Here is a 23,593-nt window from a genome sequence, read left to right as displayed (position 1 = left end):
GAGATAAGACAGGGTAGGGGTTAATATGCAGTGAGGAATCAGATTGACATTTCCTGAAGCAATGTTTAGTAAATGTATGATTTCATTTGTACAAGAGCGATATTTAAAGAGTAAGGCCGGGCTCACACGAATAGGTCGGATTCCGCATGCTGTGAGCCCGGCTGGTGACCCTACGTACCTCCATTAATTGTACTACAGATGATCACAGTCACAGTACAGGTTTTTTTTTTTTTTGCTTATTTGTACTTCCCACACCATTGCAGGTACCTGCAGCCCATACGCAATGTTAATTGCGTATGAGCTGCGGGTCACACGGACTCCATTGACAAAATAGAGCATGCCACAATTTTTCTTCCACTCGCTGAATACGCAATTCATATCCGCGCGTGGGAATGAAAAATCAAAAATACATGGCTTTCAATGCCCATGTTTTACCGTGGATTGTCTGCATGGACGCTTTAATTGGAATCTGCAATACAAATCCGCCTGTGTGAGCCCAGCCTAAAGAGGAATGGAGGGATTTCGGTCAAATGTAGGAACTATATGTCTGAAAGAGACAGCTATGTTACATTTTGGCAAAGAGACAGTAGAAATGTAAAAAGAAACATAAGTATAGTAGAGAATTTCTGCTATATTTCTAAAGATGACATAAGCCAAAAGGGCTATGAGTTAATGAAACCTAATCCTTTCCACTCAGTGTACAGCACAGTTTGTTACACTTGTACATTAGTGGGAAGAAACTACCCTCAGGAATAATAATCTTGCCCTTAATCTTCTGGTAGTACATATATAGGTCCTTAGGTAGATTCAGAGTTTGGATGACACCCAAGTCAGACCTGTATGTTATTCTCTCTGTACTGCGTTCCCTCCTGGAGGTTCTGCCTGAACATCTTGAACAGCTGTACCTCCTGAAAAGTGCCTTTTGTTACATGAATAATTTGCTAATATAAAGAGGCAGCTGGCGGCAGATTCCCTGTGTAAGCCTCAGTGAGCATTAAAGACAAGAAATCAGACTGTGAGCAGGTTACGTATGGCTCCCTTCGAACCGACAAAACTACATAGTCTATGCTCACATTCTTTCATCTCTCAGTTTTCACATAAAGATTGCACTGGAATGGGATAAGAAAATACATTCCTTCAGATGCTTTATGTAGTTGGCCTAAAAGTTTTATTACTACCATCTGTGTTTAATCCATTTATGAATAACCTATTTGACTTCCATGTTTAGGGGATAAGCAAGTGACCTGAAGATGGCTTCACACATTAGTATTTCTGTTGACAAAAAGAGAGATGTTATGAAAATAATATATATAAATAATGTTCATATATAAAAATTACATATCAAAAATATATGCTTCGCCACATTCCAGTATGATGAGCATAAGGGCTCATGACCACGGCCGTGACGGACTCCGCCAGCGGAATATCGCAGCAGAGTCCACCGCGGCGCCACCCCAAAACCTCCATACTTACCACTCCGAATCTGCCGTACGTGTCCCGCATAGAGGGCCAGCACACATGTGCAGTACAACACATGATGTTCCGGCAGTATCAGATGATGCAGTGGGCTGGCCCGCATATTCACGCGGTACTTCTGCTGTACTAATGCGGAAGTATAGCGTGATGGCTGGCTTTCATTGACTACAATAAAAGCCAGTCGCGCGTATTTCCGCGGCATTTAGAACATGCTGCGGTTTATTTCATGCTGCGGAATTCCGCAATGGAATTCCGCAGCGTGAACATTCAGCTATTAGGTTCAATAGAACCTAATAGCCGCGGAGCAATGCCGCCAATTGCCGCCACGTAGAATGTGAAAACATTCCTAGGGTACCTTCACATGAACCATATTCGCTGTGAATTTTCCGCAGTGGAAAATCTGCAGCAAATCTGCAACTATCTCGCAGTGGCCTTATCCACACTCCATGGGCAGCTTCACACAGGGGCATGAGGGCATGTACCTATGCTATTGCAAGATGTATATGCACTATGCAGGCGGCACAATCATGGGCTATCTGCGCCTTTCACTGTACTTTTTTGCACTGCCGGACTGGTGGTCCCGGCAGCGCCATATTGGGTAAGATGGGTCAGCCTACTTAGTAAGCAGGTCAGCTGACTTGGTAGGCCCAGGTGTTATCGTTTAAGCCCGCGATGGGGGCCTTCAGTGCACAATTGTGCACTAAAATTTTGTTGTCTTTTTTTCCCCCGCAATCAATATGCGCATGGAAAGACATGTGAAGGAACCAATTTAATTCATTGGGTTCTATTTGTTGCACATTCAGCCCTAGTGAGGCCGCCCTAATGGTTTGTTTTTTGTAGCAGATTTTGGTGCAGATTGGCTTCGGATTTCACCCTTTTGCATTGCAAAACATAAAATCTGCAATCCTGTGGCACAGAGTGCTAAGGCAGCAGAAATGCAGTCCTAAGCTCTCACTCTCAACCTGAAGGTTGTGAGTTCAATCCCTGCATGGTTCAGGTAGCCGGCTCAAGGTTGATTCAGCTATCCATCCTTCTATGGTCGGTAATATGAGTACCCAGCTTGTTGGGGGGTAATAAATAAATTACCTGAAAGCGCTGTGGAATAAGTTGGCGCTATACAAATAACAAGATTTTTATTTTTTTTTCAATCAAATCCACAGCAAAAAATTGACATGCTGTGGATTTAAAATCTGCAGCGTCAATTCCACTGTGGATTCTGCGCACAATTTTTCTTCACCATGTAAATCTTTTGCACATAACTTTTACTTTAAATACTGCAGAATTTATGTACGGAAAATCCTCAGCATTTACGTCTCATGTGGACATACCCTTAGGCAATCCTAAACAATAAGATTTCCAACCCTGAGCTTGCTGACATGGTACTGTTCTGCCAGCGGGGATGACAAAAAATAGCTTGCCAGTGGTCACACTATGTCAGCTCCCATCTCAACTGGTGATTTTAATCAGCTTTTTCTTAACAATAAAATCAAGTGGAGAACTCCTTTAATACCGCACAGTAGCCGGTGGTTTATTAATATCACATTAGCATGACATCTCTACTGTACGCTTCACATATCATAGAAAAGAGAATTAAAATTGTGCCCCTCTATGCTATGTTCAATCAGCCTTTTGGCATTTAAAAAAAGAGCTTTAGATAGCTTATGTGTCCTATGGGTTGAAATGTTCACTTTCTCCAGGGCTGATCTGGCTTCATGGCTCTGCAATGACTGAACGAAACAACGGAGCAGCAGATAATGGCAGCCCTCTGGCAAAAACTAGTGTGCGAACTCTTTGTCATTAAACGTACATGTGTTCCTATGTAGGCCAGTAATTGTATTAGATGTCATTTATTTTTAAAGACTTTCACTGCAAACCCAATATTTCCCAGATTTATTTACTTGACAAGTATTTCGTTCTTGCAAAAACTCATAGGAAAAAGGGAAAAAATACATGTATTGTTAAATAATTCCCCTAGAGATTAGCCATATCTTTTATGCTTTGTTTCCAATGTGTTTTCTTTCTGCAAAGCATCGACCAGAGTGCACTATGGAAAATATATACTAAGTCTCCTCGGTCTGGACTTGAAAATGAACTTCCACATACTGTAGCTTTTCCATTACTGATTAGATCTACGGCTCACTGTTCAGTTAAAGGATTGCACAGCCTGCAAGAGCTGATCCACCAATATATGCTTTGATGTCATTAATTACTGTGATATGTTTGTAGAGAAACAGTGGGGGGATTTGATCGATGAATAGCATTACTGTACAAAAGTATGGGTCAAGTAACATAGAAATCAGCAGTGCTTTTGTATTAGTAGTGCTGTGCTTGTCAATGCAGAAGAGCTGAGGCTGTCATTTGGCACAGTGTGCCATGATATAAGTGCTATTGTTGGTTTTTGTAGAACTAAGGGGGCATTTATATGGGTGAGTTTCATGCGAGTATGAGTTCAGTCAGAGAAACTCAGACCAATATCGTACCTGCAAAGATGCGATTTTTATGCAAGAAAAATGCATCAAACTCCCATAGCAGCATGTGAAAAACCTGCGTGAAAATCACCCATTATTCCCTATGGGAGTAAAATGAATCGCATTGCACTCACATGAAACTTGCATGTATATGCGAGCATGATGTGTGATTTTTTTTAGCTCTCATAGTAAAGTATGTCGATATTGGTCAAATGTTGGAGATGCAGCGATTTTTCTCTTGCATGGCTTCTTTTCCAAGGGCTTCTTCAGATGGGCGTGATTATGTCCCGTTATTCATCTGTGATAATTACTGGCGCTTAACTGGATGAAACGAAACCATTGATTTTAATGCTTTCATTTTCATATGAGGTATTCTCGCCCGTTAATAGTACGGGAGAGAAGAGATGGACTTGCCCAATCTTTTCCGCACATAGTTAATACAATAGAACAGAGTTTGAATACTTAAAGAAAAAAAAAAACAAACATGCCCAACTATTCTCAGTAATGGCGAGTGTAGTTGAACATATGGCCATGTGTTTTTGCCCTGAAAGAGAATAATTGCACATGTAAAAGCTTTAATCAAAACAATGGGTTCTGTTCCTGTGCAATTTCTGTACATCTTGGAATGCACAGAAATCATGCTGGAAACTCGCCTGTGTAAAGGCACCCTCTGCGTTGTGAGATGCACAGAAATTACATGGGAAAAGAACCCATTATTTTTAATGAGTGGATTTACATGTGCAACTTTTCACTCACAACGCTGCAAGTCCTATTTTTGGGCAATTCTATTGAAGAGTCGCCCATACTTCCTAATCGGAGGGTAAAAGAAAAAACTGCTTTGCGATGCGTCTGTGTTCTCATAGGCTTCCTGCACATGGGCAATTTTGTGTGCGGTTTTATGCGTAGAAAATCGACCATGGAAACCGCAACAATCAAAAACCTATTAGTGTCAATGGGTTTCCCCACATGCCAACATTTCCATTGGGGGAAAAAATATGCAAAATGCTCTATTTTTGTACACATTTGCGCACTCGAAGCCCCATAGAAGTCTATGAGGTGCGCAAATGCGCAGTAGTCCTGTACAAAATTACTCACTGAACAGCACATTTTCTCTGCATTAATCTATAACACCAAGGACTAATTAAGCTAGCGTGCCTACTGAGTTGGCTGGCCCATCTACTGAGTCGACTCGCCCGCCTACTAAGTAGGCCCACCCGATCACTAATTAGACTGCTCTCTGCAATAGTATATGAACACTCGTGGCAAGACAGCGAGCATGCACAGTCTCGGCAATAGATCGGCATTCCTTGCTAGGCAATGAACGTTACGTCACTAGTGACGTAACCAACACTGACCTGCCGGAAGAAGAATGGCAAGAAAGGACACTCCATAACAAGAAGAGAAGGATCCGGCAGGCTTGCAGTGTTGTGACCTGGGGAACTGGAGAAGATTGGGGAGGAGAAGATGCTATAAGAACACTCACTGACAGGGGAGGAATAGGTAAGTATTGTTTTTTTTTTGCTAATGACAAAACCTCATTAGGGTCAGCACTGTGTTCCTTTCAAGCTGTTATCTTCCACACCAAACCTTAAATTTGGTTCCTCTGGTGTCTTTGGTAGGTGATGTGTTTGGTCCATGTTCCTAAAAACATAGATTCATACTGCTATGTTGCATTCTTCCGACATATGTAATCCTCAATGAAAAAAGAAACACATTTCAAGTGGCCTCTGAATTCCAAATGTCTTTTTTTTCTCTCTAGTATGACTATGAAGGCATGGAGATTGACAGTCTCCCAGTGGAGCTGACCGTGGTATGGAATGGGGATTTCAGCATTGACAATCCAGCTCTGAACAAAGGTAAAGTGGAACTTTAGTTTGGGCTAGAAAATAGTTTCCATAGCAACATCACTTATCTACCGTTAAGTATCATATGCCTAACCTTTTTAGTACTCATTTCTTATAACTCTCATTGAAATTGAATCACTCCACAGTCACACATTTCCATATAATTTTTTTTTCTGTGACGACTGTTAGTATATTCGCTCACCTTCAAAACACTCAATTTTCTGTTAAAATATATTCAGGATTTTAAAAAACTCTTGTGTCTATAGAAAATGCTGTGGTGATATATGCTTATAGTATTTTGATGTATCTATAAAGTAGAGACCATAAGACTGCCCGGATCTCTTGCAATTGGTTGCCATTGAAAGATTTTTTTAATAATTTAAAGATTCCCTTCCCTTTGAGAGGACAAAGCTCTACGTTTTCTATTCTATATCTGTTACCCAATGATGTGGCTGCTTTCATGTGTCACACTGTATTTTAATAAAAACCTCTGTGGCCACCAACTATTAGATCTTTTAAAATGTTAGATATAAAACTACAGAACCTTTGGTAGAACTATTTCAAAATGGCCACTTTCAAGCATATACCCAGTATGAGATCCTGCATTAGGTGTTTCGGTATTAAAGTTTATTCCACCTTTGTGATCATTTTTGTATACTGTACCAATGCAGTATAAAAAATGATTAATTAAACAACTTTGCAATATATCTTAATTAAAGAGGTTTTCCCACAACTTAAAAATGCTTCACAACCACTCTGTTCTTCCTGGTTGCTTTTGACCAGGACACATGACTGCTGCAGCCAATCACTGGTAACAGCTGTGACCTATAGCTAGTGATTGGCTGCAGAAGTCACATGTCCTGGTCAGCAGCAACCAGGAAGGACAGAGTGGTTGTGAAGCATTTTTAAGTTGTGGGAAACCCCTTAAAATTGTTTTATAGTTTTTTCTTTGTAGAGCTCCTATGCAGACTTGTGTGTTTCCATGGTAACATACATCAAACAAACTATCTGTAGTCTGATCCTGCAGCCATTCTACCTTCCATCTGTTCCCAACTTTTTTGCTAACATAGAGAATGCGTATTACTATAAAGTCAGGAACAAATGAAAGGAAGTGTGTGTGCCTGCAGAACCACACTACCGAGGGCTTGACTGTTGTCTGTTACCATAGGGACATGTATTTTGTGGTTTGTATATGAGCTCTAGACACAACATTTGTATTAAGACTTATTGCAAAATTTCTTTATTTGTTATTTCAGATGCTTTGACAGTACAAAAAAAATATTTGTAAAGGTGTGCATTGCCTTTGAGACTTAAAATCAGGGGAAGATTGCCAATGGGCAAGGGTCACAATTAACTTAAAAACCATCATTATTTTTATATATTACAGTATACATAAAAGGTTGTTTGCATATTTGTGTCAAGATCTGTAGACTAGACTAAAATGGACTGTGTCAACACATAAAATTATCCCCTATTCAAAGGATAAGGCATACCTTTCTGATTGGTCTGGGTCCTACAGTTGGGATTCCGTTAATCCTCAGAACCGCGGTCCCGAAGATCCCTGCATGACTAAATTGGTAGAATGTAAACTCAGAGCAATGTGTTCAATAATACAAATATAATCTGCTCAGTCTTCAAGGAGTTACCCAATAAGGGAAAAAATGTTGAAAGTCCTACAAATGCTATAAAACATAAAAAGTATCAGTACTCACTTTTTGTTTTCCCTAGCGATCCAGCATTGATGCTCCAGCAGCTTCCCCTAGTCCCTGTTTACAAGCGGAGAGAATGTGACTGCCGCAACTAATCATTGGCCTCATCGGTCATGTGCTGTACTATAGGCATCAGCACTCAATGATGGCAGGAGTCTGGAACATAGCTATGACGTCATTGATTGGCTACAGTAGTCACAAGCAGCAAGAAAAAACAGTTCTGCCCACTTGTTAACAAAGACAAATGGGGAGCGCCGGAACCTCAATCCTGGATCACCAGGAGAAAAAACAGGTAAGTACTATTTTTTTTTATGTTTTAGAACATTTGCGTGGGTTTAAACTTTTTTTTTAATCGTTTAACCCTTTAGCTGCAGGTGAGTTGACAGGAATGAACAGTGTGGTTTAGGCTACGTCCTCCCATTGTGGTTCTGCCCTCTCCTCTCATGTCTCATCAACCTGAACTAGTTACATTCAAGGACAGGTTTCTCAGAAGACTTCAGATGGTGGCCATCTTGTTAGCTTTCTAGATTACCCCTTCAAACTCCTTCGGAATAGCTCAGAGATTTCACACAGACATGGAATTCTAAGCAAAATTCAATTTATTTTAATGGCCTTGGCTTAGAATATTACATCAGAGGTTTAAGCTCTATAGACATCTTTCATTCTATAAATTGTGTTTAGTGATATCTACATAAGACATATCACATAATATTTTGACTAGATTTCCCCTTTTTAGTTACTTTGCCCAATCAAGTGTTAAATGGAAAAAAAATAAGAAAGATTTAATGCATATTCAGCATGTAAGTTTCACTTCTTTGTTTTCTATTGAACATAGTGCATTTGTACAAGTGTGGTGCTACCAGACCAAGCTGCGGCCTGTGCTTAAAAGCCGATCCCGACTTTGAATGTGGCTGGTGTGCAGGAGAATCCAAATGTACACTCAAACAGCACTGTTCAACCTTAGAAAAACCCTGGCTCGAGCTAATGGGAACCCATGCAAAATGTGAAAATCCCCGGATAACACAGGTGTGTATATGAAATTCTTATTAATATGCAATGAATGTCTACATTCGTCCCAGTATCAGCATTACTAACACTAGTGGTCTGCCGATACTTGCCGGGCTGCACCTGGACTTGCAACTTGGAACAACAGCAAGTCAAAGTGCAGCCCGGTAATGAGCAGGAAACCACCAGCATTAGTGGCAGCGTCTAACACTCATGTACTAGCGCCCTTATGGATCATTTTTACCATGCTTTGAAGTCCTGTATATAGTACATGCTTTGTGAGGCTTTTTGAAGTGGGTGTAAGTGTTCAGTTATGTTCTCCACACCATTAGAGGTAATCAAACTGATATACTGTACTACTGTATATAGACTTGCAGCTAACAAGTCTGGATACATTAATGTTTTTATTAGGTTCCTTCAAGGAGAAAAACTGTATGCAGGGCAATGAAATGGGAGGAGGGGAAAATATTATCAGTCGAGGTTATTTACTGATGACTACATTTATATTGACACTCTTTGAAATTAGAGCACTATAAAATTGCCCAGATGCAAACTACTTCCCGAAGATGACAAGCAAAGCTGTAACATTATGCTGCTGTTAGCAGCGGGTGTAAAGTCTGACAGCTTGTTATGATCCGGTGTATTTATTTCAACGCAACAGCACCTCAGCAGACTTTGTAGCTGGTAGACGCCTACTCTTTCATAAACCCTGGGTTTGAACTGTAATTTGCTTTCAATTAAAGTACAGCCTTGAACATTTAAGCCTCAATTTTTTTCCATTTCCTCTAATAATTGTAATTTATTTCTATGTAGCATTGTCACTATGTCATTTCATTTTGTCCATATCACTGCACTCCTTGCAAAGAAGTGTTTGTACCACTAACAAAAGTGCCATGTATTAGCGTTGCATTTACGCTGTAGTTTGACTTAGTTTACAGCACATGCTGCAGACTTGCTGAATTGCATTTCAAAAGGATTTTTTACTTGTACGTTTGTATAAGGATTTTTTTTTAAAGCTTCTGGGATTGCCACTGTCTATCATCTGAATAGCAGACTGTGTTCAGTTTAATTCTTGCTTGTCAAGGATATCATTATTTTTGATACCTTCATCCTAAAAGCAGGATTGATTGAAAGAGAGGAGGTTTATCAATTGTATCCTAATGTTGCCAATGAATGTTAATGTATGCGACTTTAGAATGTAAAGCGTAATGCAAAAATCACAGACTTTTGACAAATGTATCGAAAGAAAAGAGCATGACATGTATTTCCTCATATGTCATGGTGAACTTAGAGAGCCATCAGAACTCAAAAAAAAATATTAAAGTCTGATAACGAGATTTCTCAGGTAATGTTTTACAGGCTGCATTGTAGTGGTTTGGTATATAGTGCATGCAAAGAACATGGAAGAGATAACAAATCATAGAATGGTAGAGTTGGAAGGGACCTCCAGGGTCATCGGGTCCAACCCCTTGCACAGTGCAGGATTTACTAAATCATCCCAGACAGATGTCTGTCCAGCCTTTGTTTGAAGACTTCCATTGAAGGAGAACTCACCACCTCCCGGGGTAACCTGTTCCACTCATTGATCACCCTCACTGTCAGAAAGTTTTTTCTAATTTTCAATTTTTGTCTTCTCCCTTTCAGTTTCATCCCATGGCTTCTAGTCTTTCCTAGATATTAAACAACTCAACTCACATTGCCTATAAAGACATTGATAGGAGATAGATAGATAGATAGACAGATATGAGATAGATAGATAGATAGATAGATAGATAGATAGATAGATAGATAGATAGATAGATAGATAGATAGATAGGAGATAGATATGAGATAGATAGATAGATAGATAGATAGATAGATAGATAGATAGATAGATAGATAGATAGATAGATATGAGATAGCTACAACCATATTTCAGACAAATGCCCATAATTCAATGAGACTGTTTTGGATTTTATGAAACACGGCACACTGGTAACTCCTTTTATCGAACTCGTCTTCTTCAGAACCCATCTCTTACTACAGAGATTGGCATAGGAACAGATGGCTACACTAAAGTAGCTGTTTTCATGTCAAAGAGGTGAAAAGCAATCTTATTACTGTGCTTGTACAACTATTTGGTCTGCACTTTTATATTTTCAGTACAGTAGGGATTAGCTGCACCTCTAGAGGAAATTGATGTGCAGGTACTACAGTGCGTTTGGTTGAGAACAGTATACACTAGGAACTACTATTTGGAACAACTCAGGGCTTCATTTGTACCTCTAGTGGAGGTCACTCAGGTTCAGAACACTAGACTGATTTGAGATTTAGTTCCTACATGTTATTATAATATGCTCTCTTAATATCGTATTGATGTGTTAGACCCCTCTCACACACAGCATTGCCACCACGCCGCAATTTTGATCTCAGCATTTTATAACGATTTTACCATCATTTTCGGACACGAAAGTGCAAAAACGCAGCAAAATAGAGCAGGCAGCACTCGAAAATCAAGTGCAGGTCTGCAAGGCCCCATTGAGATCAATAGGAGCATTATACTACGATTACTGTGGCATTCAAAACATCGTGGTAATCGCAGTAAAAAGCACATGTCTGAGAGTGCCTTTAGTAATATATTTAGTTATCAAGTCAATGGAAAGTTAGTAAACTAGTAACGTAGTTGTAAACTAATAGGAAATGTTCTGCTAGTAAGTTTAGCTGTTTCCACTCCATGTTGGATGCCTTAGATATTGAAATCCTAGGGTAATTATTTTTCTCAAGCCTCGACTTTCAGTGCTGTACAGTCTAAGGGTGCGTTCACACGAGCGCATAAACAGCGCGTTTTTGCGCCCAAACGTATATACGTGACCATCTGAGGCATTGGTTTCCAATGTATTCGTTCGCACGGGCGATTTTACGGCGCGTAAAAACGGCAACCCAAAAAAAACCCGGAACATATGTGACCGAAATACGCTCCAACGCATGTTCGATGGCCGAAAAGATAGTTTGCAAAGTAGGAACAAACGATAATACGCTTTCTAGCTCTGGTCATGATCGCCGAAAAACGTTCTTTCCGGCGATTAAACGTTACGCACGTGCGAACGTAAATACGCCTACGCTCGTTTGACCGCGCCCTAATTGTGATAAAAGAACTATTTTTTGCTCATTAACTTCAACTTAAAAGAAATCAATTACCTTACTATATTGGCAAATAGATATTTCATACTAACTCTTCTCTTATCTGCATCTTTACTATACATATGGTAAAATGCATATCTTTAACGGTACTTCTAAAGTCTTTGATAATAAGTAGTGATCATTATGCATTGTCAGTCACTTCAGGAACAGCCTGAGTATCCTGTTGTGCAACCACTTCCAATTTTGGCTCTATAGATTAGTGCACAGCTAAATTCTTCACGTAGAAGAGTCCGTTTAGATGTTGTTTCTCAACTTTCACTGATAATTAGAAAATGAATGGCAATTAATTTCTCTATTAGCATTTATTTGATATAATAAGCCTTCATTAATTATACTCTGCTTAATATGCAGCAAATGCATGAAAAATGTCCTAGAATAGGAAGAAATAGGGGAATCTGGTGTGCTTTATGAAATGTTTAATGTAACTAAAGTCCTATTCAGATAGATTATGAATGAATCAAATTAGTTTATTGAATAATATATGATATTGGATAAGCCTCCTCATGGCCTATCAATTATTAAACTGTAACGTACATGCCACATTATCAGTGAGCTAGCAAGACATTAGCATGGAAATGTCTCTTAATTAAACGGCACTTTCTGGGCAGACTTCTCAAATGGTGATAACACAGTAGTCATATTAAACCACGTTTATTACATTTGTGACCTTTCATCTAAATTATTGTAAATAATTGGGGGAAGAAGCCATAGTATGACAGCCATTGGGTACAAAGGGCTGTTGTCCCAATTTATCATGAAACACACTTTTAGATGAGCACTGATAAGTAGAGATGAGCAAATCTACGAAACTCGGAGTTGAAGCATAGTGTGGTGAAGATATCAGGGACTTTAAGGGTTCTTTAAGGGTCTATAGAGGCTTCAGAGATCAAAAAGTCAATGTCTTTATAGGCAATGTGAGTTGAGTTGTTCCCATATAAGTAACATAGTAACATAGTATGTAAGGCTGAATGAAGACAATGTCCATCTAGTCCAGCCTGTCTATCCTCCTGTGATGATTCAGAGGAAGGCAAAAAACCCCAAGGGCAGAAGCCAATTTAGCCCTTTTGGGGAAAAAATTCCTTCCCGACTCCCTAATGGCAATCAGACTGTTCCCTGGATCAACCCCTAATAGTTCCTACCTGCCTGTATACCCGGATTGACACTTAACCTAACACTTGTATCCTATAATGTCCTTCCTCTCCAGAAAGACATCTAGTCCCCCTTTAAACTCCTCTCTGGATTTTGCCATCACCACTTCCTCCAGTAGAGAGTTCTACAGTCTCACTGCTCTTACAGTAAAGAACCCCCTTCTATGTTGGTGATGAAACCTACTTTCCTCTAATCGTAATGGATGTCCTCTTGTTACCGTCGCGGTCCTGGGTGTAAACAGATCTTGGGAAAGATCCTTGTATTGTCCCCTCATGTACTTATACATGGCTATTTGATCACCTCTTAGCCGTCTTTTTTCCAGGGTGAATAATCCCAATTTTGATAGTACTTAGTAATTTTATAAGTACTTAGATAGTCTCAATATGCAGCCAGTCTTCTTGCCCCATCTCCTTGGTCAACTGTTACTATAGAAAGGTCTTAAGTTAGCAGGTTGGAAAGGAGTTCAAGCATATTTGGATGAGGACTAAAGAATAGTTGAAAACAAAAGCCTAATATTGTTTCGGTGACACATACAAATGCACTAATGGTTTATTCCTTTAAAGCATTTCACTCTTGTACTAATTAAAACATAAGTAAGGAAGCAATCCATCAAAGTGTAGTGTATTCAATAACATCCTATAAAGGTTAGCAATGCTTGCAGAAGAGTTAGAGGCTACAGAGCTCAATAAAAGCTTATCACAAGTCTCAGGGGCCGCAGACTTCCACCAGAGAGCTAATTATGCATTCAGCGCTTAGACCTACAAGGGTTTGTGTTTGGCTTAAGGCAATGGGGAAAGATGATGTTACAAAATCTACATCTTTTCCATAACCTCTGCTTTCACCATTGTGTTCCCTCATCATGAGTTAGGAATTTTAATTTTCTGTGTCACATTTGTAACTAATTCTGTTTGCAAAGGATTATACCATTGTCTAGTAAAATGTGCATTCTCTGTATTGTAGGGCAGCAGAGGTTATGGAATGATTAGCTTAGACATGTTTAGGTCAGGATAGAAAATAGAATTATTACTCACAGACGGCTTCTTCTACCATGTAATACATTTCTGAATATGAAACATTTGTTTCTTTTGTTTCTTCTAGATCATCCCTGTAACTGGTCCCCGTGATGGAGGCACAAAAGTAACAATTAGGGGAGAAAACTTGGGCCTGGAGTTTTGGGAAATTCAGAATAACGTGAAAGTTGCTGAAGTCAAGTGTATACCTTTGATTGAAGAATACATCCCTGCGGAGCAGTGAGTTGTGGTTGATAATTATATGTGGTTTTGCTTAAGAAAAGGGAAAGTTCTTCTAAGAAATAAGAATTTATTTTTCAGAAAATAGCAATTTACTGATCATGGATATTTCGCACTACATGATATCTTATACCACTGCTAATTATCTGGATGTCTAATATACAGAGTGTAGTCAGATGGATCCACACTATGTCAATACTAGTGTCCTTTATTCAAATAACAATTGTGTACTTCAATAGGAAGACATGGATGTGCAACGCAATGGAATGGCGCACAGGACCCTAAGGTCCCCAGAACATGGATTTCTGTTTTTTTGTTGCGGCCCCTGTAAGAGACAGGCAGTGAAAACCAATTACAAAGTTAAAGAGTAGTATGTTAGAAGCAGACATCCACTTTCTGCATCTCTGAGTCCAGTGGGATCGCTGCTCTGACTGAAGTAAGGAGAGCGTACTCAAAGTGGCCTCCTTCTGCTACGATACATGCATGGAGTTGTTTGATATTGCAGTTCAGGGCTGACACTATCATTACAGGACCATGTTAGTGAGGGTGAAGCACTGCTTCAGTGTAGATGCAGTGCCGATTACTAATAAGAACACAACACAATTAGAAGACAATGCAAATTTCAGCTTTAACATGTGGGTTGGAATTTGGAGCAATTGTCTTGCTGGACCAGTGTTCATTCCAGGGATTCACAGCGCATACTGACACCTGAATCTCCTGCAAACCACGGTGGATGACTTCCTTGATGATCTTCGCCTATCGTAGCAAAAGGAGGCCATTTTGAATATACTTTTCTTACTTCAGCCATAGCAACAATCCCACAGGAGTTGGAGAGAAGTGGAAAGCAAATTTCTGCTTCTTACATGCTACTTTTCAATTTTGCAGTTGGGTTTTACTCTTTATCTCTTACAGTGGCTACAACACAAAATTGAAATCCATGTTCAGGGCCGTCAGGGGGCGCATGCCATACCATTGTGTACATCCATGCCATCTTATTCAAGTATGCTATTGTTATTTCAATACACAAGTAGATTTGCAATATATTTCATCTGGAATCAAGTCATCATTTTTTTTAGTACTAAACACTGAATCTCCAGTCTCTTAATACTGGTCCTCTGATCAACGAGAGTCATCTACAGGTGTTTACTGATCAGACTGTACAGTTGCATCAGCAAGATGCCAACAGTTTTGCAAGTAATACCATTGGGGTCCCAGAGGGTCAGAGCTGCTTTCTAAAGAAATAGAGAATATGTATTAAAATCATGGACATACTCATTAATTATATTTGATAATAGAGTATATATCTGCTGTCAGTATATTGACTGCATATGTCTTGCTGAACTACTGTAAAAAGCATTAAACTAGTCATTTGTCACTTACATTACTGCCATGACTGCATGTTTTATGCATATTATTTCGGACACTAATTTCTGTTCTTTTCAATACTTCCAGAATTGTATGTGAAATGGGTAGTGCCCAGCAAAGCCAGCATGCTGGATTTATAGATGTCTGTGTGGGAGAGTGCAGAGATGGCTTTATGGTGAAATCCTCATTGCTGTACTACTTTGTGGTAAGTTAAAATGCATTAAGTCTAACATACAAATATTGCATTAAAGTCAAGTCTTATGTCGTCACTCTGTATATTGAATGGTGAATGCAAGGCTTTCCAAAAGTAGAAATGTTCTAAAAGCTGTCAGACTATAACTTGTAAATGTGCCCACAAGTGAATGACTTATGAATCACAATTACATTTTGGGGCCTATCTATTGTCCTTTATGCCTTTGCACTAGTTTTGTAGTGTACAAAAGTCATAATTTTGTAACATGCATCATAATTATGACTTTTTGGGCATTTTTGTCAGAGTGTGTCACTTTTGTAAAGAAGTGGATGGGGCCTAGCATTATGGGTTGTGGCCGCACATGGCCCATTACATTTGGTAAACCAGCATACATTACACTAGAAGTCTACTCCAACTCACCAGCTCATAGCTGGTATAGGTTTCCATCTGGTGCATGAGAGGAGCACCCAATAAGACAAATATATTAAGAAATGTGCCTTTTAATACATTTCTCACTCATAGCTGGGCATACGCTTTACTTAGACAAGTGTACAGGGTTCTACTGGTTCAGTTCATGCAACACTAATTGTAAGCTCTTCGCAATAAATCTCATAAGGCTGGACAACTCCTTTCAAAGGTTTATGCTGTTAAGTTTCTCGTTCTGCTCATACCCAAATATTAGTTGATGCAAAATGTTATAGCCAGCAAAAGCCATTAAAACTCATTTAATGTATATAGATCAATAATTCAGCATTCATTAGATACTAAACTGTAATGCTTATGGAATGAAAGGCTAGCGACATGGCAATGAGTGCTGGGCTTCCAATGTGAAATAAATCCATGGACCATTGCCTTACAGTGACACAGACCTCTTTAGTATCAGCAGTGTTAAACCTATTGGAAGTGTAGATTTGCATACTTAGCTTTTCTAATCTTCCATATATCTGGGGCATATGAGAAGTATACTGAATGGAAGACTGATTTTTTAATGCAACTTTATAGTTCATCACATCTATTGTTGCAACAACTTAATCCGGAAGTGTTTTTAAGTGTTCATTAACAGTAAATTGCATTGGAATGCCTGTGGGAAAAGCATGCGAGATCTGCACAAGCATCTAATGAGTTTGTAATGATGGAACATTTGAAGTGAAGTGTTACTGAAAATTGACTGCATTGCACACTTTCCTTAATTATTTCATCTGAAAAGGGCACATTAGGAAAGAGAGTTTATCTCTTGGAGAATTTGCCTTTGCCTCTTCATGGTGATGGGTAATGCAACTTGATTTGAGTAATTCGTTTCTTCATGAATAGTACTAAACAGGAGCAGGATTGGCACCCAGCATGTCCGCTGAGCTCAGCAATGTTTCTTTTGCATTTACTCTTCATGTTAACTATAGCCTCGCCAGAGTATATAGAACATGAAGTGCACAGTTCAGCAACTGATGCAGGTGTAGCAGAACTGAGTTTGGCGAGATAACAAAGCTAATTTTGTGATTTGGATCCACTCTGTCTATGGTAGAATGATAGATTAACCTACAGTGTCATCAGAGCTATCACACTGCACAAAATAAATATTTAAAATGACAAATTAGGCCCTGCTACATTCATTTACTAAAGTCAGAATAACAATAAAAAGGACTGAGGAATAACTGTGCTTCATATACAATACATTAACATGTGAACAGTAGATTATTGTAAAATATTTCCAAAAATTATGCTTTTCCTCTCTGATGCTTCATTATATTTCTCCCATGATACAAGGTAATAAAAAGACATTTTTGTATGACCAATCAGTGCTGTGGGATATAATGCTACTATGTAATAATTGTTAAAATAGACTATATACTGAAGATCACTGCATTGTGAACACCTACTCAATAATGGATTAGTCCACCTTATAGGGCAATCATGACTTTCAGACATTAGGGGATCAGATTTCATAAGGTGGTGAACATCCTCCATACTTAACTTGACACATACCCAGCAGCAACTCTATCGGTTGATGCACAAATCCAGTAAGTTTGGGGGCTAAGGCAGTGTGGAGAATTCATTGTTGTGTTTTTTAACCACTCCCTAGTGATCTGAGCTTGATGAAAAAGAATATTGTCCTGGTGAAAGATAGCACCTTGGTCAGGAAATACTTCCGGAAGATATAGGTGTGGATGGTCAGTTAACAGGTCCCTATAGTGTTCACAATTCAAGGATTCTGGTATGATGACTGATGGTCCTAGCTTCTGGGCACATGCAAGGTGTTGTTCATGATGACATGGGGTCATCAGGGGCACCCAATTGGTCTTTGGCTATTGAACCCCAGTCATTCTGGAAATTTGTCTAACTTCCCCGCTGTTGTACTACTGGATCAGTTGGTCCACTGTGCCATGTTGTTACTGAGTTACAAGACATGTCACCCAACACTTACCTCTAGGATCAATATGGCCTGTTACTCTGTGATCTTCTGTCAAATGTTCTGCCCATGATTAACCAGTCTTGGTACACTCTTGATATTGTTGTTCAGGAACAGCTAACAAGTTTGACTGTTTCAGAAATACTGGCACCAACAATCTGCCAACAGTAAAAGTCACTCTAGTCACCATGTATACCCATGATTGCCAAATCTTGCCTTGTGCTCCGCAGAAGAGAGGTTCATACATTGTCCGAGAACAAATCGTGATGCGACTGTCATGTGGTGGTATTTGCAAGAAAGCTGAGCATTAATATCAGTCATCAACCATAAATAGGTTGGGCACTGTTTTTGAAAGAAAGCAGCTGTTTTTCTAATCCTACATATCAACTTAAAGTTAAATAAAAAAAATACCTATATATTGTAGAATTAAAATAATGTCTACTAATACCATTAAATCTGCTAGTGAAACTTTTCTTTATCTGTTTTTCACACCCTGGTTAGGTTGCAGATTATTGTAAACATTAGAAATAGGTAATCCTATGAGTTGCCACAAATATATATATACTCTAAATATCTTACCTAACTGATTTTCAATTATAATCTCCCACTACACCATTTCCTCGTTTACTGGGAACTCATGGGATTTTTTAAATAAAGGTTCCAGGAACTCTTAAAGGTTCGCAACTCAGATTTCATGAATCTCTTAATAGAGTCCATCCAAAATAAGTTATACTTTCACTGCTGTATCTGAAAGTAAGGGAGGGTTCTGTCAGCATGGGTAGCCCAACAATATTAAAAATATTGGAACAGGAGTTTGAAAACTCAATAATGTACTAAAAGTGACTGAAGTTACAGAAATTTGGTAAAGGTTACATTTTAAATTGATGAACACTGCCATATATGGCTTCAATATACTGCCACATCCAACTGCTTCTGGCTTTTCCCAAATGCCAGCCAGTAATAATATATTTAATACATATTATATGGTAGTGTACAGACACGCAGAGGTTCTGAAGTGCCTTAAAAGACTCAAACGAACTTGGAGCATAGATATCCCAATAGAACTGCAGTCTTGCCTATTCCAGTCTCTCCCAGAAGACATCCTATCATGATTCATGTCATAATCTTCACCGTAAAATGATGTATTTTGCTTAAATGACTCCATCCATCTAAACCACTCTATACAAGAAGGTGATTGTTAAGATAAAAAAATTTTTAAATATTGATAGGTTGAAGGCTGAATGCCCCAAAGAATACACATTCTACAAACTTTTTTAGAAAATGAGGAACCTTTCAAATCCTGAACGAATAAGAAATAAAAGAATGTATGATACCATTTAGATATACCTCCAGGTATTTCACTTCAGATACAGCAGGGTGTCTAGGATACTTAAAGAGCCATTGATTGTCCAAGGGCGGCACAGACAATAGTAAAATCTGTCTCACAGAGCTGGCTTTAATCCTCAATACCCACAAGAAAAAGGAAGGGAAAAAGTAAAAAGGAATGCATTGATTTGGTGAATCTTCTGTTTTAGAATGTATAGTAAGAAATCTTTGTAAAAGTAATTGCGTCACAAATGTTTAAAGGGTTTGTGCACGGCCAGAGAGAAGGGTGTACTGCACCACATCTACAGTGCATACAATATATACCGTTCCAAAACAGCACCACAGCTTACTAGTAATTACAATTCATCTCCTATCACTTGAATGAGCATGAGATGTAATACCAGCTGCAGCTGAAGAGCAAATGTGACAATATTCTTGGGAAAACAGCAAAGCCTTTTTTCTAGTGCAGGATAAACCCCTTTAAGTGTTAAGACATTAAAACAAATAAATAAGTTATTGGCAAGTGGGTTCATATTTGAATAATTCTAGATGTATTGTCCCTAATCCAACAAACTACACATTCTGGTGGTGTAAGGTAGGCAAAGTTCCCTGGTGCAAGCATTGAGTCATGACTGACTCCTAGGTTGACGTCACATCGTGATGTTTTCTTGGCAAACTGTTTTTGTGGGGTGGTTTACATTGCCTTCCCCAGTCATTCTTTACCCACCAGCAAGCTGGGTACTCATTTTACTGACCCCAGGAGGATGGAAGGCAGAGTCAACCATGAGCCGGCTACCATTCGGGGATTGAACCTGCAACCTTCAGTTTCCGTAACACACTGCACCACACGAGGCTCCTGGTGGTGTAAAGCATCTACCAAATCAAAATATTACTACCAGATAGTGGGCCCTGTTTCATCACTACAGAGAATGCATTTCCACTCTAGCATTTAGTCCTGCAAAGTCCAATGGTGGTCCAGTCGAAACTTGATGTTGCAGGTGCTTCTAGTGGCAGCTTGGGATTGAGCAGTAGCATGGAAACCAAAGACAGACAATTTCTGTTTGATATGTTACTTCAGCCCTTGATGGACTCCTGTGAGCTTGAGTGTCCCCCTGCAACTGAATTGCTGTCATTCCTATTCAGGAATTGCACTACTTGAAATTGGTTTCTATCCAATGTATATTTAAGGTCTGTTCTGGGTCAGTGGGAATGGCGACACTTAAACTTTGAAAAGTTTAAACTTGAACAAAGTGTTCCCTGTTATTCTATTTTATCATTCTCAGAGGTATTCTACTGTTTGCATGAATTAAACAATTAAACAAGATAGCTCCCTCTCTGATCATACTGCAAATAGTCATTTAAATATTCATAACTGTAGGCCTGAATAATTGATATTTCTTTGTATCTAATTCAACTACCTTCCAATATTCGACCAGTCACAAACATTACTATCTTGCTGTACTATACATAATGTTTGCGCCTTATTGAGCAATCATTTGTATTGTTGAACTCTATGGATAATGTCTAGGTTAAAGTCCCTGTTTATCCAGGAGTAAATATAGCTGAGTTCTTTTGTATTGTATTAATCAGTCACTTTCAGGTTCTAAGATTGGCAATCAGAGGTGTAATTTGAGTCATATTCTACTCTAAAAAACAAGAAAAATACATATCAAGATGTCCCATTTATGTCATTTCATTGGAATAGTTCTGATCCATACTCTTTCCGATCCATCATTTGTTCCAAATGATGAGCCTCACTTATGACCCAAGTTATGTTTGTAAATCTAATGATCCACCAATGTATACCATTGTACATCGTTTAGCTCTTTATGGAATGAAAAGTGTTACCATGACACGTTACCATGCAAATATTCCTCTTTAAATAAGGAACCACCAAAAATTCATCTTTTTTAAGTAAATTCTAATAAACCTGTGGGTCTGCAAGAGACCTCTCCTTTCCTGCTAAGCCCCACTCACGTTTTTGAAATGTGGTGAGAGTGGAAGAGAATCCAAGAAAATTACAACTTTTAGAGTAATTATGGCATGCACCAAAATTTGCAACTTTTTTGTGCTAGATGACAAGTGACTTGATAAGGTCTCCCAATATATTGTTTTTCCTGTTCTCAAATTACCCATAAATAATGGCCAGATGTCATATTATATTCATTTTTGGAGCTTAATTTGTTTAATAACTTGTTTACGTTTTTTTCGTTGGAGCAACAAATGCACAAGGGAAATGCAATGATAGAAATAAATTAAATCAAAGTTGCAAACTTCCTTAGTGATACCGTATGATGTAGAATTAATGGTGGTCCTTTACTCCGAACAATACAACTTTGTGTCATGTTATGTAATCTGACCTTTCTATTATAGAATATTCTTGATTATCCACTAATATAGTACCTACAGGCACTAAAACTGCCACTTGCATTTATGTTTGAGCTGATGTTTTCCAGATCAGAATGTAGTAACTCGCAAATAGTCACGGAATAGCAGGTTCAGCTTTCATATAGTAACTGATTCCATTGTTTTTGAATATCCTGTCACTCCTGCCCAACTCATCACTTGAATGCAGATGTTCTCCTCTCCTGCGGTCCTTAGGAGTTTTTCCATTAAAATGCTAATCTAAGTGTACACTCTACATTTTCATTTCTGAAATAGACATTTTTATGGTTTATTTTTGTATCATTGTGATCTTCAGTATTAGATTGTAATCATATGTTACCATGTTATAAATACAAAAATGAATCCCTTCGGGCTTCTGATATTTCTGGTGGTGGCAAGGTTAAATCCACAATAGGGTTACACAAAGCTGCGAGCGGATTTGTGTTTTAGCAGATATATGTTTGAGTTATTACTAGGACACACAATGGGACAAATGTTAACCCGTTGTGTAGAAAAAAGCTTGATATAGCTACGTGATTAGAAAACATTCTGTTCAGTGCCCTGATGCAAAGCAGAACCCAGTGTGAAATATACAGGCACACGGAAAACACCTTTAAAGTTATCCTTTTCTTTGCAGTTACTGTATATAATTACATCATTTTTCTTTCTAGAATCTGGCATTGTCTAAATTGGAGCCTATACAAGGACCAGTCTCAGGAGGGACACAAGTGACAATCACTGGAACCAACCTGAATGCTGGGAGCAGTGTCAAAGTGATGTTTGGGGAGCAGCCATGTATCTTTGACAGGTATATTAACTTTCAGCATTTTTTATTCATTTGCCTCTTAGAAAAATGACATTATTGGACTTAGCTTTGGGTTTCAGAGTTTCTCTGAAAGCTTCATCTTGATTAAGGCCTCCCTCACACAGGTGCTTTTTACCACAATTAGTGCGGCTCTTTCAGCAGTAGAACACACCCATTGTTTTCAATGGGACCGCTCAGACAGCCACTCAATCGCTGCACTTTTCAGCTCCACGATTTTTGAGTGATGTCTGTTCTATTTTTGGGCATTTAGCTCTCCTCATCAATGATGAAGAGTTGTGGAAGCCGGTGTTGGCCACTGAAAACCAAAGTAGAACGCCTGTGTGAGGCAAGCCTAAGGGTGCAATAACCAGCAACGGCTACTACACATGGGACAACCTTCAAGTCATGAGTGAGACCTTAGGACTGCATTCTGCTGCCCTAACACTCTAACTAACTTAACTAACTTTTTAAAAAACCCTTGGCATGTCATAGTGACACGTCAGAAGCGTTAATTGGTTGGGGTCTGGTTACTGAGACCCCCACGATCATTAAAATGAAGGTGCAGAAGTGTTCAGCTGAATGTTATGTCCATTTGGCTGTTATTGCAAGCGGTGTATGGAATCCATAGACTTTCTTTGAGTGGTGAGAGAAACAACCAAGTTGGCACAGCAAATAAGAGCTCCTGCCTGTTCATTCTAGAGATTGGTGGGGTTTTCAGTACTCAGATCCCCACCAATCAAAACTTCTGACATGGTACGATGTCACTGAGTTGAGGTCCCACAGGCAAGATTGGGTTCCTCTCTAGGGTGAGACCAGCAGTGATGATCAGGTAGGACACAGCAGAATTCTTAGGAGTACAAACTTTAATAAAACATAGATCATGAATAGGTACACAGAACTAGGAACCCAGGGGTGCAACCAAAACAGGTGGCTTGGGTCCAAACAGAAAGACATAGGAGCAGAAAACTTAAGAACATTGGAACTTAGAAGAATATAGATCATCAAGCAAGGGAAACTGAAAAGTACACAAGTAT

At 39.0% G+C, this 23,593-nt stretch overlaps 1 protein-coding gene across 2 annotated transcripts in view; it reads left to right on the top strand.

The window, feature by feature from the left end:
• The window catches only part of PLXNA4 (plexin A4), a 683,798-nt gene that overhangs the window by 549,003 nt on the left and 111,202 nt on the right, over positions 1-23,593 (top strand). For both annotated transcript variants that reach the window (XM_066592134.1, XM_066592133.1), the window contains 5 exons: positions 5,704-5,800; positions 8,333-8,523; positions 13,930-14,081; positions 15,534-15,651; positions 22,426-22,562. In XM_066592134.1, the coding sequence (XP_066448231.1) occupies positions 5,704-5,800; positions 8,333-8,523; positions 13,930-14,081; positions 15,534-15,651; positions 22,426-22,562 (695 nt within the window). The remainder of the gene's footprint in view (positions 1-5,703; positions 5,801-8,332; positions 8,524-13,929; positions 14,082-15,533; positions 15,652-22,425; positions 22,563-23,593) is intronic.

This window comes from Eleutherodactylus coqui, chromosome 2 (genome assembly GCF_035609145.1).
Source record: "Eleutherodactylus coqui strain aEleCoq1 chromosome 2, aEleCoq1.hap1, whole genome shotgun sequence".
Taxonomy (NCBI): domain Eukaryota; kingdom Metazoa; phylum Chordata; class Amphibia; order Anura; family Eleutherodactylidae; genus Eleutherodactylus; species Eleutherodactylus coqui.
The sequence above is the reverse complement of the archived record's forward strand: the minus strand, read 5'-3'. Positions and strand labels throughout refer to the sequence as shown.